General features: G+C 41.4%; 1 protein-coding gene across 1 annotated transcript in view; it reads right to left on the bottom strand.

The window, feature by feature from the left end:
- LOC307027962 (SH3 and multiple ankyrin repeat domains protein 2-like) overlaps positions 1 to 25,426 on the bottom strand; it is a 283,457-nt gene that overhangs the window by 5,683 nt on the left and 252,348 nt on the right. The window contains exons 18-22 of the mRNA XM_079662656.1: positions 22,156 to 22,293; positions 21,540 to 21,645; positions 18,122 to 20,594; positions 6,238 to 6,571; positions 624 to 652 (exon numbers count right to left, since the gene is read on the bottom strand). Coding sequence (XP_079518782.1) covers positions 624 to 652; positions 6,238 to 6,571; positions 18,122 to 20,594; positions 21,540 to 21,645; positions 22,156 to 22,293 — 3,080 coding nt within the window. The remainder of the gene's footprint in view (positions 1 to 623; positions 653 to 6,237; positions 6,572 to 18,121; positions 20,595 to 21,539; positions 21,646 to 22,155; positions 22,294 to 25,426) is intronic.

The raw sequence follows: 25,426 nt of genomic DNA, 5'->3' as shown, positions 1-25,426 counted from the left end.
TTTTTTGAAATGCCATTTTATAACATGTTTCTTAATGTCTTTCATTTTTGTAAAGCACTTTGAATTGCCTTGTGTTGAAAGGTGCTATATAAATAAACTAGCCTTGCCTGAAGCTTTTTAATTATTTCTTTATTTGAAATCATGTATTGTTTTTCATATTTCTTTTTGAATGAAATAATTAATTCAACGTTTTTCTGACATTCTATCTCAGTTTTGTTTCACACACTCCTGAGGGAGAGAGGAGACCATGGTTAGTGGGTGTATTTTACAAAACAATGTTCAATTTCATATTGTTATAAAGATTTTTAATGATTTTCTTGCGTTGAAATATTGCATTGTTTTTGTATTTCAATTGCAGAAACGTTCCTTTTGCATAAAGGAATTAAATTAAAAGTTTTTCTGACATTCTCTCACACACTCCTGAGAAAAAATATGTAATTGCTCCTCAGCTGCGAGATGTGAAGGGCAGAGGTAAATATATATTTGTACATATAGGCGCAAAGTTACATTTATTTGTAAGCAAATTATTATATCTACATGCAACATAAAATGAGGTGGTTTGATATGCCTGGTTTATGGCAAATCCGGGAAAACACTGATTTCCATTTCCCTTCTTTTCTGACATTATATAAACCAATCGAGATGTATTAATCTACAAGGGAATGGACAGATTAAAGGACAATGCAAAAAGTCTTTTGCAACCCAGGTCTGGCACTATTTTCCGCGCAAGCACTTTAATAAATAAAAATAAGAACGAGTTAAAACAACAGCTGGTTGGAAAATAAGAAGCCTTTCTTAAGACATATGGGATCCTTCAAATGTAATCAGAGATGTTATGAAGAGTTAAGATGGAAGAATCTTTGTTTATATTTCAGGAGTCCTGAGAGAGAGTTGCTCATTAAACAAAAAATGACAGATAAAGATGTATCATTTCATTTCTTTAAGGGTTTAATAAGGCCATGCTGAAAAGTGAACAGTAGGTGGCGCCACATGCAAACATTTCTACCCAAACTGCATACTCAAGATGTCAAACCAGGAGTCGGCTTTTTAGGTTTTAATCTCTATCAACACGTTATTTATTGCAAAATAAAAATGTGCACCTGGTAGTGTGATTAACATAATACATTCATTTGTAATACTGTAAATACACAATGCTGTATCCCTGTTGATCAGGGGTGTCAAACTCAAGGCATACACTTCATTTGATGTGGCCCGCAAGAGCTTGCAAAGAATATAATTAATTAATAATAAATAATTAATAAATAATAAGTTTATTATATGGTCACATCACATGCCACTTTACAGAAGCAGGTTGCCCATAAACTACATGTCCCACAATGCATCTCATTTTGTGACATGCGCACTGAAGAGACTTGCAATTATTTGCCCTGGACTTCTGCTTTCAGACGTAGTTAATTACTAAGTTATTACCCTATCCGATAATAATCCAATGCAGAGGCAATAATGTCATATAATGTTTTATTTATATTATATATTTATATATATATATATGTATATTTATATAGTTACAACCGGCCCTTTAAGTGCAACCATAATGCTGATTTGGCCCGCGATGAAATTGAGCTTGACACCCCTGCTGTTGATTCAATAAACTGTTAAGCATACTGATTATGTTTAGAGGGTACAGGTCACATTACTGGAACATTAATCTAATGATTAAAACTGTTTTATTAAAGTAGTCTACCCACACACACTCTGACATTTCACATGAAGGGCTTCAAAGATCAGACGATCTCAATTAGTGAAGTGTCTTTATAAAGTGATGTGTGTCACAATTTAGCATCAAATGTTAGTCCTTATTTATAATCAGGTACAAGGGATATGGAGTCAAATATACAGTATTGATTTCATTTTATTTGTATTTAATTGGACACTTATTCGACTAATAATTATTGTGTTTATTGGACAATTACCTTCTTGTTTTTATATAAATATCTTTATTTTTCAACAACTATTTGTATCTTAATTCTTTGCCTAAAACTAACTGGAAATGTTTTAATTTAACATTTAAACTTTGACTAATCAGCAGAACTTAAAAAGCAGCGTCTGTATTTTATTTTCTAAATCAGACAAAGCTGTTTCTGCTTTGTTGTCCCCTTAACTGTGCAGAACTTAAGGGGTTTTCAAGCCTATAAAGCAGTAGCATCTTACTGCTGTGAGTATGTTCATGTTTTATTTCACGCATGTGATATAATGAGTGTAACAAAGACGTGCAGAGTGCCGCCCGCAGGTAGAAGAGGCTACTAATGGAGGCATGTGTGCAACAACATCCTGTTTAGCTTTTATTTATAGCCCTTATGACGGTGAGCAGGATAAAGCATTTATTTTGTTCATTTAGCACACTACTATGAGAAGGAAACATGTCTATGATGTGTTTTGATCAAAATACAAACAAATCATGCATTTTAGAAATCCCTCATATCCCTCTATTCCAGCCCTGTTTAGAGAAACGCGGATTTAGGGTCCTTAGTTTAAAAAAAATAAAAGGCGGAGCTAATGCCTGATCAGAATTCTACCGGAGATAAAGTTAAATTCTGCTGTGATAAAACACCATCCTGTTCAAAACCACATCAAGGATTATTTCTGAAACAGTATGGAGCTCAAATGCTTTTTCTCTTGCGGGTTTATCACAAGGTGAGTTCCTTTTTTTATTTCCTCTTTCAAACACATGTGCTCTCCAGTACAGGTTAGCTCTGAGTGTTAGCGAGGCTTGCTAATGTAAACAAAGACGAGATTACGTCCAAAACAGGTCAGGCAGTGTTTCTGATAGCAACTCTCTGTGGGTCCACCATCCGAATTTACGTCATATCGGCAGCAAATCTGTATCCGCTCGTTGTACCCGGTTTTTAAAAGATTTTGGTACGAAGGAAAAGAGAGAGGGTTTTATTTTCTGACGCTGCGTGAGTTCCCCGACACATCGGAGACACATATTTATGTATTAAAGACATCAAAAAGTGCATTTTGCATGATAGTTCCCCTTTAATGCTATTTCACTTATTTGTGCGAGTGAATGATTCCATCTGTTTATTTTATAAAATGTATTCTGGTGCATAGTGATAATTGCAACAGCATTTATTCGCCCTTTTCAAGAAGAAACACTGAGTAATTCTGCACTCGAGTGTGGACAGTCTGTCACAGGATAAATCTGAGAGGATGATTAATGGGTCAGCAGAAAGGAAAGATAACGTTCTGTTCTCAGTTTGTTTATCTCATGTTAAGCTGGTCTTTGTTTTCTTTCTTTTTCTTGAGAAAAAGAAAAATCAACGACAAAACTAAGCTGTTAAGACATGATGATATAACATCCTCTTGTTTTCATTTAAAAAAGATCCCAAGACACAACAGAAACACTACTATCGGGTATGAATTGATAATCTAATATACAACATGTTTCAAAAGAAGTTGGACTAATCCGCCGCTGAAAGTAGTCCCACTTGTGTAACCTTAACAATTATTTGAGTGAAACAACATTCGTGATCTGATTTCAAAATGTACATCTTCATTAGGAACCAGATAGATTGGACAGGAAGTCACAAAATAGTAGATATGTTTTTTGAGTTGATATGTTTTTAGTTTTAGTCTCATACTGGGATTATTGACATTCATCAAACGTTAAGGTCAATTAGATTTTAGGGTGTTTAGGGCGACTCAGAGTGACATTTAAAACCAACTGTACAAACCCTTTGTGCTATGCTGTTGGGATTCGACAATGCTTCTACATGTCTTAAACATTTTTGGGTGTTTTTAAAGATGATTTAAGGCATTTTATACCAATTCAAGCCTTATCTAGGACTTTGTTTTAGATTTTTTGACTTTTTATGTTGAATTCATCTGTAGGATTTAACATATCATTTGATGGATATGAATTGTTTGTATTTTGAAAACACAAAACCCACATTTCTTTGTTAACACGACATTTTGCAGGTCGAATTAGCAAAAGGCGAGAAAGTCCCACCACCACGTGCAAAAACACACAGGAAGAGTGTAGTGTGTGTGTGTGTGTGTGTGTGTGTGTGTGTGTGTGTGTGTGTGTGTGTGTGTGTGTGTGTGTGTGTGTGTGTGTGTGAGAGAGACATCTCCCTCACATTATCTTCTGCCCCAGATGGAGGTGTGTGATGGATGTGTTGATATATGGAGCAATGACACACACACACACACACACACACACACACACACACACACACACACACACACACACACACACACACACACACACACACACACACACACACACACACACACACACACACACACACACACACACACACACACACACACACACAACCACACACACAACCACACACACACACACACACACACACACACACACACACACACACACACACACACAGCAATCCATGCAGAATAATCACCTTCCTCCCCCCGAGGATTTCCTTTCTTTTTGATTGATGAATGTAATAAAGCGACTCAATTGTCAACACACACTCATTTAAATCTGACCTCACACACTCTTTAATAAGATGCTACATGTAGCCTAGATATATCCCCTCACCACTTGTAGCATATGGAGCAGCCTGAGGGGAAGCGAAGGGGACAAAAGGGGGTCGCTCTGCCAGAAATGGAACGGGGCCATTGTTACAGCGCCAAACTTACTTCTCAACACCAGCTACTCCACAGGACGTCAAGTTGGATGGATGAGATGGAGACAAAGGACGTTAGACACTTGGTGAACACACACACACACACACACACACACACACACACACACACACACACACACACACACACACACACACACACACACACACACACACACACACACACACACACACACACACACACACACACACACACACACACACACACACACACACACACACACACACACACACACACACACACACACACACGAGATGGAATAAAAAGAGGGGAATGCATGGAAGAACAACATATATTTAGGAACGGAGAACCATCTGTCCGCCTTCTGCTTTCACCAAAAAACAACTTTCATTTGGAAGAAATCTCTTTTTGAAAATCGAGTTTTTAATCCTGTTAGCAGGTTAATATTTAGTATGCTCCAAGACAGATCATCAGGACTGCAGTTTATTAATCTATTGCTGTATAACATTTCATAACATAAAGAAAAATGTCCGTCCTATCTTCGCAAAGTGAAAGGTGACGTCTTAAATGTTCAAAGTAATGATGATTTACAGAAGCACGTTGCAAACTACATGTCCCACAATGCACCTCAAATTAGACTTTTTTTCTAAGAATTTGATTTTTTTTTCAAAATGTTTTTTTTTTCTAAATGTCACTTCCTTTTTTCGATTTTGACTTTTTTCCCAGAATTTGGCTTTTCTTTTTAAATCATTTTGTGAAATTCTCACTGAAGAGACTTCTGCTTTCAGACGTAGTTCATTATGAAGTTATTACCCTATCTGATAATAATCCAATGCAGAGGCAATAATGTAATATAATACATTATTTTACTGTATATATTTATATATGTATTTTGATATAGTCTTAAAGTTACAAGCGGCCCTTTGAGTGCAGCACACACACACCCCCCTGCTCTGGAGGGAACACAGGGATTTTATTCTTTGCAGACCATTTACATGCACTAAAACTTATATAACACACTACAGGGAAGAGAAACCCCCAGAAAGCAGAAACAGACCTCTTTACACACAGGTCAAACAGCAGAAAAATATTAAACGTGAGATTTGTCACTTCTCTAATTAGTATCCTGGTGTTCCTTCATCTATTATACACGTCTTGTTCCAGGAGTGAAATTGATGAGAACAGTATGTAATTGCTTATTAGTCTAATTAGCACAGAGCCTCGTTTAGCTTCCTGACCTTGTTAACATTTCCAGCAGATTCCCAGAGTCACGGATACCAGAAGAGGACGATGTATGCTATAAATCTGTGTGTCCAGCCATATTTTAGATCGTCACAAACAGTGGGAGGACACATTCTTTGTTTGTACGGACTAAGAAACATCACCAAGGTATCACCAAGGTATCACTAAGCTTTATCTATTGGGTTAGTTGATTATATTCAGTTCAGTCAGAGAACTCATGTGTTCTTAATATGTTTATTAGAAGCAGCATAGTTTGAGTTTGGCGTCTGGGCTCGGGCCTCATCACTCCACAGATTTACAAAGAACATTGAGTGATGATTAGATAACTATCCCCGAGCCTACAGGCGGAAGCTGGGGTGGAAGCTGGGGTGGAAGCTGGGGTGGAAGCTGGGGAGGAAGCTGGGGTGGAAGCTGGGGTGGAAGCTGGGGTGGAAGCTGGGGTGGAGCTGGGGTGGAAGCTGGGGTGGAAGCTGGGGTGGAGCTGGGGTGGAAGCTGGGGTGGAAGCTGGGGTGGAAGCTGGGGTGGAAGCTGGGGTGGAAGCTGGGGAGGAAGCTGGGGTGGAAGCTGGGGTGGAAGCTGGGGTGGAGCTGGGGTGGAAGCTGGGGTGGAAGCTGGGGTGGAAGCTGGGGTGGAAGCTGGGGAGGAAGCTGGGGTGGAAGCTGGGGTGGAGCTGGGGTGAAGCTGGGGTGGAAGCTGGGGTGGAAGCTGGGGAGGAAGCTGGGGTGGAAGCTGGGGTGGAGCTGGGGTGAAGCTGGGGTGGAAGCTGGGGTGGAAGCTGGGGTGGAAGCTGGGGTGGAAGCTGGGGAGGAAGCTGGGGTGGAAGCTGGGGAGGAAGCTGGGGTGGAAGCTGGGGTGGAAGCTGGGGTGGAGCTGGGGTGAAGCTGGGGTGGAAGCTGGGGTGGAAGCTGGGGTGGAAGCTGGGGTGGGAGCTGGGGAGGAAGCTGGGGAGGAAGCTGGGGAGGAAGCTGGGGTGGAAGCTGGGGAGGAAGCTGGGGAGGGAGCTGGGGCAGAAGCTGGGGCGGAAGCTGGGGTGGGAGCTGGGGAGGAAGCTGGGGAGGAAGCTGGGGTGGAAACTGGGGTGGAAGCTGCGGAGGAAGCTGGGGTGGAAACTGGGGTGGAAGCTGGGGAGGAAGCTGGGGTGGTGGGGGGGCAGGCGAGCAGCAGCAACATGAAACACAGCAGCAGGAACATGAACGCAGCAATAGCAAGTGAACACAGCAGTGGCAGCAGCAGCATTAAGGAGGCAGAGGCAGGAAGACCTGGCAGCTTAAATAGAGCGGCATGTTTAGGAGAATGTGATTGGTTGGTTGTAAGAGGGACGAGGTGCGTCACGTGTTAATGTATCATTGGTGCTCGAGTTGACTTCCTGAACTCGCTCGCAGGCTTCGCCCCATATTATTGAACTGAAACCTTAAAGTAAACAGATACATGTAGTTTAGTAAAAGTATAATAGTACATAGAAGGAGATGAAAATACTTGAGTGCCTTGAAATAGAGATAAAGTAATGAAATTAACACCTAATTAACATATTGTTGGCTTCTTTTAATGAGGAAAAAGGATCTTAAGGAGGAAATAGTAATATATGCCACGTATAGGTTTTGTACATCATCTGAAAGCTGAGAAAATAAAGATTAATTTGAGATAAGTCATTTTGTGTCAAGTGTCATCATAAATCTGTAATAAACATTGTATTTTGCTTTGACGCCGATTACAATGATACGCTTCAGAATATAATGACCATCCCCATGCCTTATTATGACACATGGTAAATAGTAACTGCATTTACATAGCGCTTTCTTTGTGACCCCTCAAAGCGCTTTTACATATCAAAATATATTAAACATTTACAAGCCAGCATTCACTCGTCCCACACATTCATACAAGCTGCCACCGGTTCAGAGAAACGTACATTCACACACTGACGGCCATCAAGAGCAACTTGGAGTTATGTATCTCGCCCAAGGATAACGAACCACCAATCTCACAATCCTTTTTTAACAGAGGGTTGTCTAATGCAGGGGTTCCCAAACTTTGCCATGCTCTTGCGGGGACCCCCCTGTTGCAATTTTTTTTTTTAAAGGATGAGTACATTATGATGGAAAATATGACAAATTAATCATACAGCTTAATACATTTTCTTAATATATATTTGTATTAAGAATTAATCAGTTATTCTTCTAAAAAATGTTTGTATTTATCTTTTGTTTGTCATTCATTACATTCATTGTGTCTTCTGTTATAAACATTCTTAACACAATATTCAACAGTAATATCAACATATTTAAAGCATTTTTAAAGTGATTTGTCTTTATAATATTATATCATTTTGACCAGTAATATGAAAAATTAACATATATTTTTTGCATTTTTGAAAGCTATTTATATATAATATTCAACAGTAATGTTAACAATAAACATATTTATATTCATATATATAAACATCGATATTTGCTACATCCGTGCTCTCATCCAGCTGCAGAGCGAAATATTCACTAGCTCTCACTTGCTCCAAAAGCTGAGCAGATACTCAGTTTCCCTCTCAGCAGTGGCAGCTCGATTCTGATTGGCTTGAAGGGCGGTCGTGTGATTTAAAAAAAATATATATATATATTAATAAATAAAAAATATTAAAAGATTGGCATCAAAGGACACATAGATTGATAGATATTCAGTTATTAATAACATAAAAAAATTAATTCCCCTTTCCCTCAAACTTTGCGTGACCCCCCCGGCGGCCCCCCGGGGGGTCGGGGCCCCCACTTTGAAAAACACTGGTCTAATGTACCTGAGTAAATATACTAAAGTACAGTCCACCGCTGGTTAAACACACAAACACTGCAGGCACATTCTGCACAAATGCACTCAGATTGAAAGCAATGTTCGCCTGGTCTGCTGCTGCCCTTTGCGTCACATAAAGCTGCATAAAAAAAATGCATGGTCCGTATATAGGGGGGCAAGAATGAGTCCTTAATCATAGGCATGTGTCAGCATTTCAGCACTTCCTGTTCCCTGGAAGTCAATGGTTTACTGAATGTGTTTTTTGGTTCTTAGCCTGACATAAGGTCTGTGGTTAACACAAGCTGAAGATAATTTATCGTTTTGTTCTACGACATAAAATACGTCAATACCCACCCGTGTTGGATTTAAAAGCGGTTGCTAACAAGAGTCTAAATGAGACGACTAAACATCCTCAAGCTCAACGTTAGCCGCCTTTAGCTTAGCGGTGGCGACGTGAAGTCATGTGACCGTGCTGTAGTTCCTTTATAGCCCAACGTTAGATTATCCTGCTTCACAAGACGTGTTAGTATCATAAACATTGAGATGATTTTCTGCTATACTCCCATATCACATGGAGACATCCCATTGAATCAGAGAGGCCTACAACAACATGTCCTCCCTGCAGCACTCTTTTGCACATTTTTATAACATTTGATAATATCAGCTGCAGCTTTGGAGGAAGGTATCAGAGATATTGATATCTGCGGGGGAGACCTCGTGTCTCACGCCCCCACATTGCATGACTCCTCTCTCTAACACACATTCAGGGTCGCTCTCATTGGCATGTATGCACACACTGCCTTTATTTATAGCAGCGTGGACACACACACACACACACACACACACACACACACACACACACACACACACACACACACACACACACACACACACACACACACACACACACACACACACACACACACACACACACACACATACATCGAAAACACTGACTCTATCTTACATAATGCTGGCCTACTAAAGCAGCGCGGCACGTGACCTGCGTGAGATGATGCTGAACTCTGCTGAGGGTTTCGGCCTCTTACACACACATGTAAAAAAACACACACACACACACACACACACACACACACACACACACACACACACACACACACACACACACACACACACACACACACACACACACACACACACACACACACACACACACACACACACACACACACACACACACACACACACACACACACACACACACACACACACACACACACACCCCTCCCCTGACTCAGACTGACATCACTGCAGGCCTCAAGGCTGCTCTCATCAGCCCGTCGCTAGGCAACCCATTCGTCCACAGGCACAACCAACGCACATTTAATCTGGGAGGCTGAGAGACAGGGAGGAAAAAAGAAAGAGAAATAAAAAGTAAGAACGCAAATGTCGAAAAGGAGGAAATCAAAAGCAGTGAATAAAAGGGAGGCGGTAGGAAGGAGACACAGAGAGGGAGAGCATGTGTGAATCTAGGCCATCTTCTGTGCATCTCTGTTGCCATCTGTCTGACAGAAACAGAAGCAGGACCACCTCTCACTCCGCAGGACTCTAACATGACGAAGAGCTGCACGTCTGAAGATATTAAAACCTCCTCTTCTTCCTCGGCTGCCTGCAGACACGCTCCTTCAGACAAAGGAGTTTAACCTCCATTTGACACACACACACACACACACACACACACACACACACACACACACACACACACACACACACACACACACACACACACACACACACACACACACACACACACACACACACACACACACACACACACACACACACACACACACACACACACACACACACACACACACACACACACACACCATGTATATACACCACTTCAGGGGACATTACATTGACTTACATGCATTTCCTGGAGACTTATCCTAACCTTAACCATAACCAACACATGCCTAACCCTAATCCTAATCCTAAACCTAACCAAGTCTTCACCCTAAAATGAATGATTCCCCTCATGGGGACCTCCAATTTGACTGTGTAAACAGATTTAGGTCCCCACAAGTATAGTAATGCTAGGCCACACACACACACACACACACACACACACACACACACACACACACACACACACACACACACACACACACACACACACACACACACACACACACACACACACAACACACACACACACACACACACACACACACACAATTGTTCGTAACGATCAATTGGCCAATCAAATGTCTAAGAAACATCAATCCAAGTTTCCCAAAGTTGAGGCAATGAACTGTTTCAAATAAGCTAAAGAACTTTGACTTTTGATAAAACAAAAACAGTATATTAACTTTAATAAAAAATATAGCATCACATTTGAATATTTCAGGGACTGAAAAGAACTATGTAAAAATATATGAACATTACCGTATGTCATAAATGTGAGAAAATATCTGTAAAAATGTCTATCCCACTATCTGTCTTTAAATGTCTATCAAAAGGTATTCACTTTAAAATGGTATAAATGTGAGAGGCTGAAAACGGCATTTTCGGTGTTTACATGTATCTGCAATAAACACTGTGCTTCGTTAGGGGCTTGTACACATTTGAAATGTTATTGGGTACGAAAGCTGAGAAAATGATGATGATGGCTATCCACATGCTCTGTAATCTCTCATAAAACACAAGAAGATATTCACTTGATTGATATCAAACAGTAAAAAGGCAGTCTCCATGTGAAGAGGCCTCGCTCCTGCAGACAAAGTAGTGCAACATGAAAAGCCCCTCTGAGCAGGCAGATAATCAGAGACCCCCGAGACACAAGAGAGCGGGTTTAACCTCCATCTCACACACATAAAGCCTCCAGAGAAACAAAAGTCCAGATTACACGGAGTAATCCACTTCTTGATTAGTCCATGCACATAATCTGATATGTTTTTTGCGGTAAATCTCTTGATTGCTAAAGTCATAAAATAAATGTTATTTTCAGCATTAAATATAACTGATATTAGAAAGCCACTACGCTCTAGTGTCTGAATCCTTTTCCCATTCTTCGTCATCTTGATTCCTCGTTGTTTTAATTTGTATTCTGACTCAAAGCCGTTCACGCTGAGTATGAAATGACTACGCCTTTGACTCATTGATGCTTTGTTGTGTTGACGTCAGCATTGTATTTCCATTGACGGATCTTGTGCACTTTAAGAAAGCCACCTGGGAAACACTTGGACACAAAAAATAATGCAACACCTGCCCTGGTGTGGTAGTCACTGCAGAGCTGACGTAGAATGCTTTCCCCAGGTTGCAGATCATGTTTGCAATAAGCTTGAAATGAGTCACATGACGTAGAAAGAACACAAATGGGAACATAAAATCTCTGCTTCCTAGAAGTCATAAGAAACTCCAGGGTGCAAAACAATCCTCTCACGCAGACTCACGGCTTGAGGGGAGCAAACAGTTTACTTTGAGAGGCTGCCAGCTTTCTGATACCTTAGCATCACAAACAACAATCGCTCTGCACTTTACAGGCAAAGCTACTTCAACTCCAGGACTGCAGAACAAGAGACACTACACATGCTTAATGTCACACCATGATGGCTGTGAGATTAGACATAATGCCGGTAATGTGAGTCCTTAACTGAGCTGAGTGAGTGTCATCGATTCTGCAGACGGTTCTTTACCAAAAGGCCCATCTTAATGTTAACACTAGATTACTTTTATAGGAGGTAGACGCCCATAAACATCCCAAACAAAGCAGAATAAGACAATCCAGACTAAAGGGTGAAGATACAGGTAATGCACAAACTCCTAGTAGATTCCCACACCTTCTTAAAACATCAAAAGTAATGTTTTTCAAGGACTTTCCAGACCAAGACCAATCAAATTCAAGGATCCAACGGTATCGACTCAAAGTGAATTATTGTTGCTCTGTCTTGAGGCAGGTGTCGCGTGAAAAACTACGAGGCATTTGAAGTAAATACGTTAGCTGAAAGCGAAATGGAGCGTAATAACTAACCTTGGGTAAAATATTTTTATACATTAATGTAATACATGACTTTAGGCACTTTTAACGACCCACGTTTCTTTCTGTGAAACAAAGCCCATAATGACCACGTCGATTTTTTTAAAACTACATTTTTTTTACCCTTAAATCGACCAATTTTCAAGAATTGTAAGCACCCATTGGAACCATGTGTATTAGGGATGTCCCGATCACCTTTTTTTGCTCCCGATCCGATTCCGATCATTTGATTTTGACAATTTGCCGATACCGATTTTTCCCAATCCGATCTTTATGCAATGCATTAAGAGAAAAAAAAGCATTCAAGTTGTCCCTTAAGGTTATTTTTTTATTTAAATTGGATATTCTATCCAACATGGATATAGCTTCTTTCTTTCACAACAGCATTGGGTCAGTTCAGTTGTGCAGCATTGGATCAAAACAAAATAAAGCTTTCAGTACTCGTTAGCTTACTGCTACAATTAGACACTGCGCCCTGCCCACTCTGTTGCCAGATTTGAGAGAAATAAGCAACCAGGTCTATGAAAACAAGCCCCAAAGAAGCAACACATACATGATGTTGTGTAATTTGAAACCAAAACTAAGGCCTCAGGATGACTTTAAGACTTGAACATGGTCATTTTTGTTTTGTAACATTGAATACAAAATTTAAAAAAAAGTATTTAAAAAAAAAAAAATCAAAAAGAAAAAATCCCGATCCCCGATTTTTTTTCTCCCGATTCCGATCTTTTGAAAATCACGTGATCGGCTCCGATCCCCGATCACGTGATCGGATCGGGACATCTCTAATGTGTATCATACGTGATGAGTGAGAGAAATACGATTGGTTTGTGAGTCTATTGCCTTTTAGAGTCATTGTTTTATTTAAGGAAAATCCTATTTTTGTGCCTCAAGAAGGTTCTAATATTAACAATGATTACAGTATCACATCAAGTTTGTTCTTAAATATTGAAACAGTATTTTCAAAATCCCTTAAATTCTAATCTTTGTATATCAACTTCTGAGGAGCACGGTTTTTATCAAGCATGTCATTTAAATGTTTCTTGACTAGCCCAGTTCACAAGACTGTGAAAACAAACAGGCGGACAAACACACATAACGACACCTTCCTAGGAACTGATAGCGATGGGTAAAAATAATCACAGTGGAAAGAGGCCGTCGGAGTGATGTGAAACCATCTGATGAAAACCTACCTGTGAAGGTGTGAGACACATGAAGAAAGAAGAGGTGAAGGAACTACAGGAGACAGGAGGAAATGGAGATGGAGAGGCGTGAGCTGAAAATGAAATGAGTACAAGGTGTAAAGGTCAACAGACGAGAATGATGATAACATGATAGTAAGTGACGTGAAGCGTGAAGGGATGTACACGAGGCCGGACCCGAGCATCTGCTGGGTGTCTCGCTGTGATCACCACAAATGGACGTCACCGTGTTGATCTAACAATGTTTATTAGACCCAGCGCCCAGAGGAATCTGCTCTCTACACCTCAACGATGAGCGATGGGACCGTTCATACAAAATGCATGTGAGCAGTGAATTATTCATCCTGCTTTTTATCACCCTCTCAAACAGGGGAGATTAAAAAACCATGAGCTGGTTCAGGTGAGGGGTCCATCAAAACGTTTGTCCCAGTCACTGCAAATCTCACTCATGCGTAGCTTGAACTATAGGGCTGCTCGATTATGGCAAAAATCATAATCTCGATTATTTGGGTCAATAATTGTAATTGCGATTATTCATTGACTTTGAAAACATACATTTATTGGAGAAAAAAAATGTGAACAGTATGTTTTAAAAAGTTGATTTCCCTGAACTTTAAGTATAATTCAACTGAAAAACCCCAAAAAATTATATATATATTAAAAAGAAAAAAGTAATAATAATAATAAAAATAATTGTTTTATTTCGATTACGTTGTTTTCGTAATCGTTGCAAGCCATAATCATAATCTCGATTATTTGGGTCAATAATTGTAATTGCGATTATTAAATGTGATTATTCATTGACTTTGAAAACATACATTTATTGGAGAGAAAAAAATGTGAACAGTATGTTTTTAACAGTTGATTACCCTGAACTTTAAGTATAATTCAACTGAAAAACCACAAAAAAAAAAATATTAAAAAGAAAAAAGTTATTATAATAATAAAAAATAATCGTTTTATTTCGATTACGTTGTTTTCGTAATCGCTGCAAGCCATAATCGTAATCGCGATTAAAATGCGATTAATTGAGCAGCCCTAGCTTGAACTTCTTTAAAACATGGGGTTGCAGGAAATCAGTCTTGCTGAACAGAATGTACCGTCTCCTTAACCTACCTATCAACAAGTAAACTGCTTTTACTTTGGTATTGTTAGAAATTTAAAATCAATGTTTTGATGGTATAATGTAGTTTAGACATACTGTCAAGTTAAATGCTCTTTTATACTGAAAAACCAGAAATTCTTGTGCACAAGCAGTTAAGCTTTTATTCTGAAAATCCTTCATCTACGGTTAGCATTTAGCATGTGGCTAATATACGATTTCCTAAAGAGGTGAATTGAGAAGCGAAATGACGTGGTGTGGTGAAAACCGAAACCTACTGATTTAACACTACAACTATAGATGTCGAGATACTACCATGTTGAATATTAAATGAAAGTACAGTTTATTTGAATACACTATTGTTTACAGACGAGAGTAGCATGTGACAACATCCGGAATGACCGGAAACCAAACCAGCCGAGAAGTATGTTTTAGAGTATTGATTACAGCGTTTAGAATCTGTTACATGAAAAGTGATGAAAGAGAATATGAGGAGAAAAGGCGTGTTAAGCATATGTTGAAGGTGAAAAGTACCAATCCTCTGTTTTAAATGCAACAACGGACATTAGAGGCGAGGCGAGCCGGCTGGCGGGGAGGAGCCAGCAGAGGATATATAACGGCACCGACTGGGGGATTCGGGCTTCTCTTCTTGCTCAGGAGAGCCAGATCACAGCTGTTTTCTGCTGGAACAATATTCTGTCTGTAACACTACCGCGCCTTTTTTAATTAAAGTATCCCATTTGAATCTTTTCAGAGACTCCATTTAGTCTCATTTTAAAGCTTCTCTCCTGGACGCGAGAATAAAGAACATATTTAACAGTATGTATTGCCTTTTTTAACCCTAACCCTAAACCCTTGTGCTTCATCCAATAATTCGCTCTAGAAAAATCGCATATACATGTCAATAAAAAGCCAAAGGATGATATGAATGAATTATGTCCTACTTTACAAACAGAGGATTTAACTCACGAGAGTAACCCTTCCTATTAGATCTTAATTTTTAAGAGTTTGTAATGTAGGGTGTCAATGGATGGTAACTCCATGAAACACAGACCTTACAAATGTATCTTTCAAACATGCATTGCAAACCTCAATTTTTTTTTAACAACAACCCAGAGGAGCTGTAGGTGACAGCGCCAATTTGAGAATCATTTGGACCAAACCTCAAATAGACTCTACACTAACAGCTCCCGAAAGCAAAGTCTCTGTAATAATGTCTGGCACACACTTCTAGTGTTAGCGTCGCCTCCTTAAAACATAACATTCAATGTTTTTCAAGGACTTTTGAGGCCAAAATCCCTCAAATTCAAGAATCCAACAGCATTGACTCAATCAAGTCAATGTGCAATGTGTGGTAGAGCATGTGTGAATAGATCGGCTTGTTGTCAAGACGATTGACTTTGAGAGATTTGGCGTGTTAACAACGTTTCTATCGTGTTGCAAACCAGTCAAAAAAACCAAAACGTTTTCTCGTCTAATTTGAAAGCCAACAAGAAGAAGACCATCAGACACGTTTAAGCCACAAACGTTATTGTTTATGACCAAATATATCCAGCAACAACTACATGACTACAGAGTAAAGTCTGCATTCTGCACGCTCTATGGTGCCAGCCCTCACCTAAACCTCTAAGTATTTCCTGTGAGCAAAAAACACGACTGACAATTCCCAGCTGTGGCTTTTGAAATTACGTTCAATGTCCAGTTTGAACAGAAGAAGAAATGATTACCATGGTTGACTGAATTTAGTAGCTTGTAGTCGTTGCCGAATTGAACAGATTAGTGATTTTGCAGGGAAGTAAATGAAGGAACTTGCTTAACCAACAAAAGTAGGTGAAGTGACATCACAGATTCTCAATGTCTTGCTATAGCAGTAAGATTGCTAGGTTTATAAATCATCATCATGTTTGCACAGAGACTTATGGAAAGCTATGACAACTTTCAACCTTGTATTTTTGATTTATGCAGGAAATAGATACATTAATATAGAGTGTGAGCCACAACAAACATTAGCCTCATCCTTGAGTTGATACTATAAACCTTTCACACCCCTGCATCTTAATATGTACTTCAAACACAACTCACAAAGCTATTATCAACATTACACAAGGACAAACTCATAAGTATAATCAATGATGAGCATGCAGTGGATCAGCTCGTAGTCCCTTTGTGATAGTTATCAATAATCCAAAGGAAATAAACCCCTTACTATCTGAATGGCTCGATCAGTCAAGAAGTAAGAGAGAACATGTGTTATTGTATATCTCAACCAACACTGTAATGACACCCCTGGCATCTCGGAAATTAATCTAAAGGAGCACTTAAACATCAGGTTCACTGTAGGGCTGAACGATGAATCGATTTTAAATCGAAATCATGATTTTAAATGATGCGATTATCAAATCGCAAAGCCTGCGATTAGTTGTTGTTCTTGTGTGTCAGTCATCCACACCAATCAGAAGTTCTGTGCTCCACATGCACCAGCCATTGTTAACCAATCAAAAGTGGCCCATGATAGAAGGTGATAGACAGATTGATCCAATCACCTGCTAAGTATCTTTGAAAGTGCCTGCCCTTTCCAAATGGCTTCCAATGGAGCTCTCCTAGATGGTTCGGTGAAACAAACCATCTGAGTCAGGTTAGTAATGCTCCATCACATGTTTCTATTACAGGGTGAATCTTAAACTGAAGCTTGACTTTAAAGCAACCCAACGGAAGTTTCATGGAAGTTTAGTTCTTTCACTCGTAGCTCGGGCTGCGGGGGTGCTAGAGACGGGAGCATGTTGATGCGACCTTCCTAGCCGGAGATATGGCCGCATTTTACAATAAACTTCTGTTGGGTCGCTTAAAAACAAATATCGCAAATCGCAATATCTGTCAGAAAAATCGCAATTAGATTTTTTCCCAAAATCGTGCAGCCCTACACTGTGCACACAATTACAGATATAGTATCAATAACTAGTCAAGTCCGCCTTGACACAACAGTTTCTATTCTATGACACCATAGCAGAAAATGCTACTAATTGCAAAGCCTTTATTTGGCATTGCCACCACTTGTAAGGTCAAATGAATTATGAATTCAAGTAAAAGATGAAGGAAGATCTGGGGCAGATATACGAGGCATTATCAATATAAATGCAATTTAGAAAGGAAGAAGTTGGAAACCGGGAGATTTTAAAGACCTATTTAATACATACCTTGTTCCGAAGCCCCCCCTGGTCCCTGTGGGGGAGTCGAGGCTTTCTCCTGGCTTGGCTGGCCTGTCGCGATTCATTTGCTGCAGGATGGAGCTCAGCTCGGTGATAACGGTGTTCTTGGAGTCTGGTGTTGATGGGGGACTGCGCAGCTCTGGCGGCTGATCGCCCCACAGCTTGGATGTCCTTTGAGTAGGAGTCCTAGGAGGTTCAGAGGATGAAGGAGGAGGGGGAGGGTCCTGAGGCGGGGATCCATAGGACTCCGGGGGCTCTTCAATGAGAGCGTCATGATAAAGCGATGTTCTGTTGATTACGGACTTGCCCTTGGGTTTGGGGGGCACAGGGGGCCGGTCCACCAGGAAGGCGTGTCCGTCTGCGGTGGCGTAGAGGCTCTCCAGAGCGCTGTCGCAGAAGCCCCCCTCTGACGACAGGGTGGAGATGCTGGAAACGGTGCTGGTTGTCTCCATGTGCTGAGGATCCCCGCTACTGCGGCTGTCTACCTCCTCGATGCCCGAGTCACCCACCCCTGACTCCAAATCCGGTGGAGGGGGAGGATATGAGGGTGGCATGTTGTTTGCAACCCGTTTGTGTTGCTCAGTGACAGGTGGCGGGGCGTGAGGGTGGTACGGTGGTAGAATAGGACCCCCATTTCGTCTCTGTTGCTGAATCATCTCTGCAATGGCACTCGCTTGATCATCAGGAATGTCGATACTGTTGGCAAACTCCAGCGGTGGTGGGAGGGGATCCGAGAATTCAAATTCCTCATCGATGTCAACTGATGCAAGAGGGGGTGGTGGGATGCGGAAGGGCAGTTTTACTGGTTCGTCAATGGACTCATTCAAGGGCATGCTCCTCCTCCTTAATGAGGTTGGTTGGGGATTGGGGGACAGTGACGAAGAGTTGTGAGGATCCGGTTGGTTGGGGTCCTTCAGCTCCGATGGCCTGTTGCTGTCCTGCCCCTCCACCTCTTGGTTGTTTCCCTTGTTGCTTGCTTCGTTGCTGGTGTGGACCATCAACAGTCCAGTTAACTGCTGTGATAAATCCGACACATCCGCTGGCGCACTTTTCCTCTCCTCAACTGCCTGATGCTTTCGTTCTTCCCGTGCCCCATCAGACTCATATTTCTGCTCCGTCATTTGTCTCCGCAGACCGCCTCGACTAGGCCGCCCCATGGTTGCTGATGAGATTGCGGCAAAACTTGTCTCGATCCCCGAGCGTAGTTTGGTGTCAATAAACAGCGGTTGATTGAGGTCTGGTTTGTGGCTTGGCTGACTTGGGAGGGACTGGGGTTCGTGTTTAGGCGTTTGCTGAACCTGAGGAGGATTTGTTGGCTGATTCTGAGGATGGTTCTGTTGCTCCTTCATCGCCCGGTCACGAGCTGCCAGGGCCAAAGCAAGAGGGGAATTAGGATCAAGGGGTTTGCCTGTAACAGGATGGAGGTAAGTCCCGTTTGACCTGTAGTGGCTCTTAGGAGGTGTGGATGGGAGACTAACGGGACTGTCCAGGTTGGGACACTGGCCTGTTCTGGTGTTTAGAGGCTCCCGAACCACTGTGGGCTCAGGAGAGTTGAAATCTGTCATGTTGCCACTACCTCCCCCGACAGGACGACCAAGCTGTGCAGGGGGACCCAATATCCTTCGAAGCCTCTCATCGCTAAACATGCCTTCATCGATGGACTTAGAATGGCGAAGACGAGGGGTCGGTGTAGGACTACCGAAGTCATCATCCCCAATATCTATTGACTGGAAGGCGATTGAGTGCTTTTTTGCCTCTAGCCTCTTCTCCCGGTCCCTTACTGCCCCAGCAATAGCTGCGGCAAAGGGGTTGCCTAAAGACGGGTCTTCGGGACGCAAACCACCAACAGGCATGAGAGGAGGGTGTTCGGGGGTGGTGGGCTCGATCTCCATACTGCTACCCTGGCTGCTCTTGCCACTGCTGCTGGTGGAGGGCTCCTTGATGATGATGGTAGGGATGGGGATGGAGGAGCAAGTTCGTTCTACAGGCGTAGTAGGCATGGAAACCGCGCCCGATGGGTTTGATGACATGTGACACTTTTTCTCCGGACTATCCTCAACGTTGTGCTGTTTTACAAGCATGCCCTTCCTTCGAGCTGGTTTGGCTGGCACGTACAGGTTCCTATTGCCCACCTCGGAGTAAGGGTTCTCCGGTACTGGAGCGCGCCCTCGAATGCGCGAGTCAAACTGCTCAGAGCTCTGCCGGTAATAGCCGCGCCGTAACGTCCCGGCGTCGGTTGTTCGGCTAATGGTCTTCACCACATTGGCTGAGTTCTGGGTGAAGCTGGGTCGTGTGGTGCCGTAGCTCTTGGGTGTTGGACCAGAGTTGAAGTCAGGTGGAGAAGGGGGTGAAATGGCTGGGGGAGGAGGGATGTCCTCTGAGGTGTCGGGCATGGAGAGGCTGCGGGCAAACTTGAGTAAGGGAGGCGTGAGGAATCCATGTTTGTCGTCCTCCGATGTACCTTGGAGAAATAGAGCAGAAGGAACAATGATGTGAGGACCTGGGGTTGACATCCCTATGTTTTATTTCCAGCATGGCTTCTGTTTGACGCAGTCAATGTCTCATTTATTGATGGCAGCTCTTTCTTAATCTTTTCCTGAGTTTTATGAGACAAGATAAATGAAGAGTAACTGAATATAAAATGTTTTCGGCAGCAAGCAGGAATTTACTGGTGAGTTACTTTTGGCATTTACCCAAAACCACCACGTGAGATTTAGATAAAAATAAACATTTATATTGAAGGCCAATTTGATTTCATATATATACAGAAGAGCAGAAGTGGATTACTTAAGGTAGCTGAGTCAATTAAAATATCGAATTATTTCATTTAATAGACAAAAAGGCGTGGACAAAGCTACATTCAGTTTAATTTGTTGTCACTTAGTCAATAGAGTGGTGCAGTGACGCATCCTAAAACCCGGAAGATCATAAATCTATCGATTAGATTTATGATTAGAAAATTATAAAAGTATTGCATTGCTTTTTTGTCGAGGGAACCGGAAGAAGCTTACTTCCGGGTTTTAGGACGCGTCACTGCACCACTCTATAAGTGACACACACGGCAATTTCAACACAAAAAGATCCACATTTTTTGTTACAATAATGATGGCATTGCAATTAAAAAGCGCCGTGAGTAACATTAGGCTGCACGGCGTCCCTTTGGTTCAGCAGTGAGAATGAGGTTTCAGCACATGTTTAATGACCTCAAATATTATCTCCTGAAAGCACACTTTGCTGACTGGATCCTTCTAATTTATCTATAATTAACTTGCATATTGCTTGAGCACACCGAGCGAGCCCTCTGAGTATTAATAGAATATTAGGACATGCTAAAAGCGCTGGACATGAGCTTCACAACGCTAACACTCACTCCTTCAGTCACACATTTACTGTAAAAACATCATACCTATGGACTTCTGCTTTTTCAAAGTGCTCTTCTCAGGTAGCCCCAGGAAAGCCCCCGGCACAGTGGGTGGCACCACTGCTACTCCCTGGCGGTCATGATATAATGACTGCAAACAAGAATATTGTTAATGATATACCAATAAATACACATTCTTCATTTTATATCTGCTGGGTGTGGACACAAACACAAGTTTCGGATATATTTGTTAGTAAAAACTTACTGTAGCTGTAGAACAAACTGAAGTCAAATAGATTCACAAACATTTATTTTCCCAAGAAGGACTTTGTTTGACCTTCGTTGTCCTTGTTTCATGCCGATCGTAAAAAGACAGCCTTCACACAACATTAATAATAATTTCTGATCAGACGTGTTATTTAAATGTTCGTGTTACGTCAAAAGGCGTTTCCATTATTCTTTTAACGCCAAATCCTTTTCGGACGAAGGCAAAACAACCTTATTTAGCTGCAAAACCTAAAAACCTAAAATATTTCGGACGTTTTTACGAATGCTGGCGTTCCCATTCGTTTTTTCAAATACAATGCTTTAATACAAATCAGTGAAACGAAGTTATTTATTTAAAGTATTTTTTGATGTCACCTGCGCTTTGATCACCTACATTGATATCAGCTGCTGTCACCAAACAGCGACTGGATGGCCGTGGTTTGATGGTGGCGATCTTCATATCGACAGGCGACGTCTTCTGGGCGTGCGTCATCTCTTCAACTTTGTCTGCAAGATACAAAGTGAGCCGTAATTAATGAGCAACAAAAAAACAAAAGACAAAGCGGGATTGAACTTGTAAAGCCAAACGCAAGCTTGTCATTCACAGTGACCCGTCCCTGCGGATGAGACTGAAAAAAAAAAAAAAAGGGCAGGAGGACTTTGATGAAATGTCTCGGGTGTGTCAAGCCTTGCAAGCCGTGCAAGCTCTTTCCAAACAGCCGACTCAGCAGTATCATCCAACTCTCAGGGTCGTTCCCTCATTAAATGTGAAAATGAAAATGAGCTCTGTCAAGTTTGCCTTTATCTTTCCCAGTTGTATTTCTTTATATTTCGCGCCTGCAACGTGGGAAACCAGCAAATTTGGCAGCAGTGAACTTCCCTCTGGTGTGATGATGCGGTCAAATATAGAAGAGTACGGTGGCCGACAGGTGCAAACACATTATGACGGCCAACAAACATCTGTTAGGAGAAACGTGCTGCAGTATCAAAAACTGATGGAATTATTAAAACACAAATGTGCCAAAACACATGCAAATACAAAAATATCATCATCAACCTGAAGAAACATGCGCAGCGTTTACTAAAAGCTCTGCACACAAACACTACAAATACAGAACGTTGCTCAATTGGCGCATGTGTTGTCAAGTTGGTGAAGATGTTTATTTGTTTGCATGTTTTTGCACATTTGTGTGTTTTTATTTGCATTGTTTCTGAAACTGCAGCAGCTTTCTCCTATTAGAAGTGTTTTGGTGGCCGTTGCAGCACGTTTGCACTTGTCGCCCACCGTAGGTAGAGTCCACCCAAAAGGTTTTAGCTCAGAGAAGCTACATGCTAGCCCTGCTAGCCTCTTTCTGTGCGACCTCATTGGTTAGCTGTGTCTAGGATGTGGAAAAGCTTCCATGCATTAGTGGGGGGGAGATTACTTAGAGTGACTTGGAAAACAATCCTCTTCTTCTGCGTATCTACTCACAGAGGAGAGGAGTGGGGAGGGGAGGAAAGGGGGAGGAAAGGAGCGTCAATGACCTTAAAGACAGTTATGCCAAAACACAGAAACACGCAGAAACACACACACACACATAACAGGAAAAAAAATGCAAATTTCCTCGCTCTTCCAGATGGATCGCTGCTACACTGTTGCCCTGGAAACCTATCTGTGAGTGAGACATTTCCTGGAATAAACCTCTTCCTCCTCCTCACACACACACACACACACACACACACACACACACACACACACACACACACACACACACACACACACACACACACACACACACACACACACACACACACACACACACACACACACACACACACACACACACACACACACACACACACACACACACACACACACACACACACACACACACACAGTGTTTTGAATTCTCGTTAGGGGTCTGTTGTTATGATTAATTGTGATTAAAGCTTGATATTCTTCCAAACATTAACCAATGTGCTGCTGCGAACAAATCATTTTTTTAAAAAGTGTGTCAAAAAAGTAATCTGTGATTGTGAAGGAGCAGAGGAGATTAAACATATTTGTACTCGACGTAAACAACAATAACCCATGCAACAACAACATTTATAACACAATGAAGACATCAGTAGTGACACATTATACATCATGCAAACGACATTGGGATTGAAAGTCAGACACATCAAATTCTTATCAACATATTTTTAATAATTAATTAGAACAGTTGATAAAAGTGAAGGGAGGAAGGCGTGTACATAAATAAATAATTAGAAATATTGGGAGATATCGTAAACATGCCTACAGACACTTACCACCTTTCTTTTTCCTTAGAGTGGCTTAGAGGGCGACAGAAACATATTTCTAAATCTTAAAAGCAGCAAAACAGATTCCTCCCTTTTCACAAAATGAACAACGATGTACCAGCTTTGTTTTGAGGGGCCCAAATCTTCAGGTGTATATCAGTATGTAGTGTCTCTACTTTAAAGAGTCCTCTCCTGCTGATGTTCAGGTGTATATCAGTATGTAGTGTCTCTACTTTAAAGAGTCCTCTCCTGCTGATGTTCAGGTGTATATCAGTATGTAGTGTCTCTACTTTAAAGAGTCCTCTCCTGCTGATGTTCAGGTGTATATCAGTATGTAGTGTCTCTATTTTAAAGAGTCCTCTCCTGCTGATGTTCAGGTGTATATCAGTATGTAGTGTCTCTACTTTAAAGAGTCCTCTCCTGCTGATGTTCAGGTGTATATCAGTATGTAGTGTCTCTATTTTAAAGAGTCCTCTCCTGCTGATGTTCAGGTGTTTATCAGTATGTAGTGTCTCTACTTTAAAGAGTCCTCTCCTGCTGATGTTCAGGTGTATATCAGTATGTAGTGTCTCTACTTTAAAGAGTCCTCTCCTGCTGATGTTCAGGTGTATATCAGTATGTAGTGTCTCTACTTTAAAGAGTCCTCTCCTGCTGAGGTTCAGGTGTATATCAGTATGTAGTGTCTCTACTGGGACATGTCTCCATGCTTTAATGTTCAAAAAGCTCTTTATTTTTCTCATACTGCCTGTGCTGCAGCACCTCTTTTCACCCTCTGTCTGAAACCAGAGCCCAGCCTGCTCTGATTGGTTAGCTGGCCGGCTCTGTTGTGATTGGTCAACCGCTTAGAGATGTCCCGCCCCTTAGCCTATCACGTATATGTTGAAGCGATAGCCAATAGAAGCACCAGTGTTAAATAGTGATGTCAGAGAGAAGCTCCAGGAAGGGATTTGATCCTTTGCAGACCATTTACATGCACACAAACCTAAATAACAAACTACAGGAAAGGGGGAAACCCCAAAAAGTAGAACAGGGCATCTTTAGTATTTGAAAAAGCATTCAGTCAGTGTATTTTCTATCTGTCTAAATGCACTTGAATGACATGCAGATGTGTCGAATAAGCAGCTTTAGAGAAACATGCTGACCAGACGTGTTTCTCTGTCAGCAATTTCCTGCTCTCTCGTGTCATTCATTCACCTCTCATCTCCCTTCCTACACCTTTAACACGCCTGGGATTACTAATGATACTATCGACATATTTAAACAGTCTTTTTGTACTAACAGCGGTCCAAAACTGTAAAAATGCTGAACTCCAAATAACGATAAGATTATTATTGCCGCAGGATGGTCAGAGTGGCAGTATGAGTCCAACAGCTGAGGCAAAT

This window comes from Notothenia rossii, assembly GCF_949606895.1.
Source record: "Notothenia rossii genome assembly, chromosome: 2".
In the NCBI taxonomy this organism is placed as follows: domain Eukaryota; kingdom Metazoa; phylum Chordata; class Actinopteri; order Perciformes; family Nototheniidae; genus Notothenia; species Notothenia rossii.
This window is presented reverse-complemented; position numbering and strand designations above follow the sequence as displayed.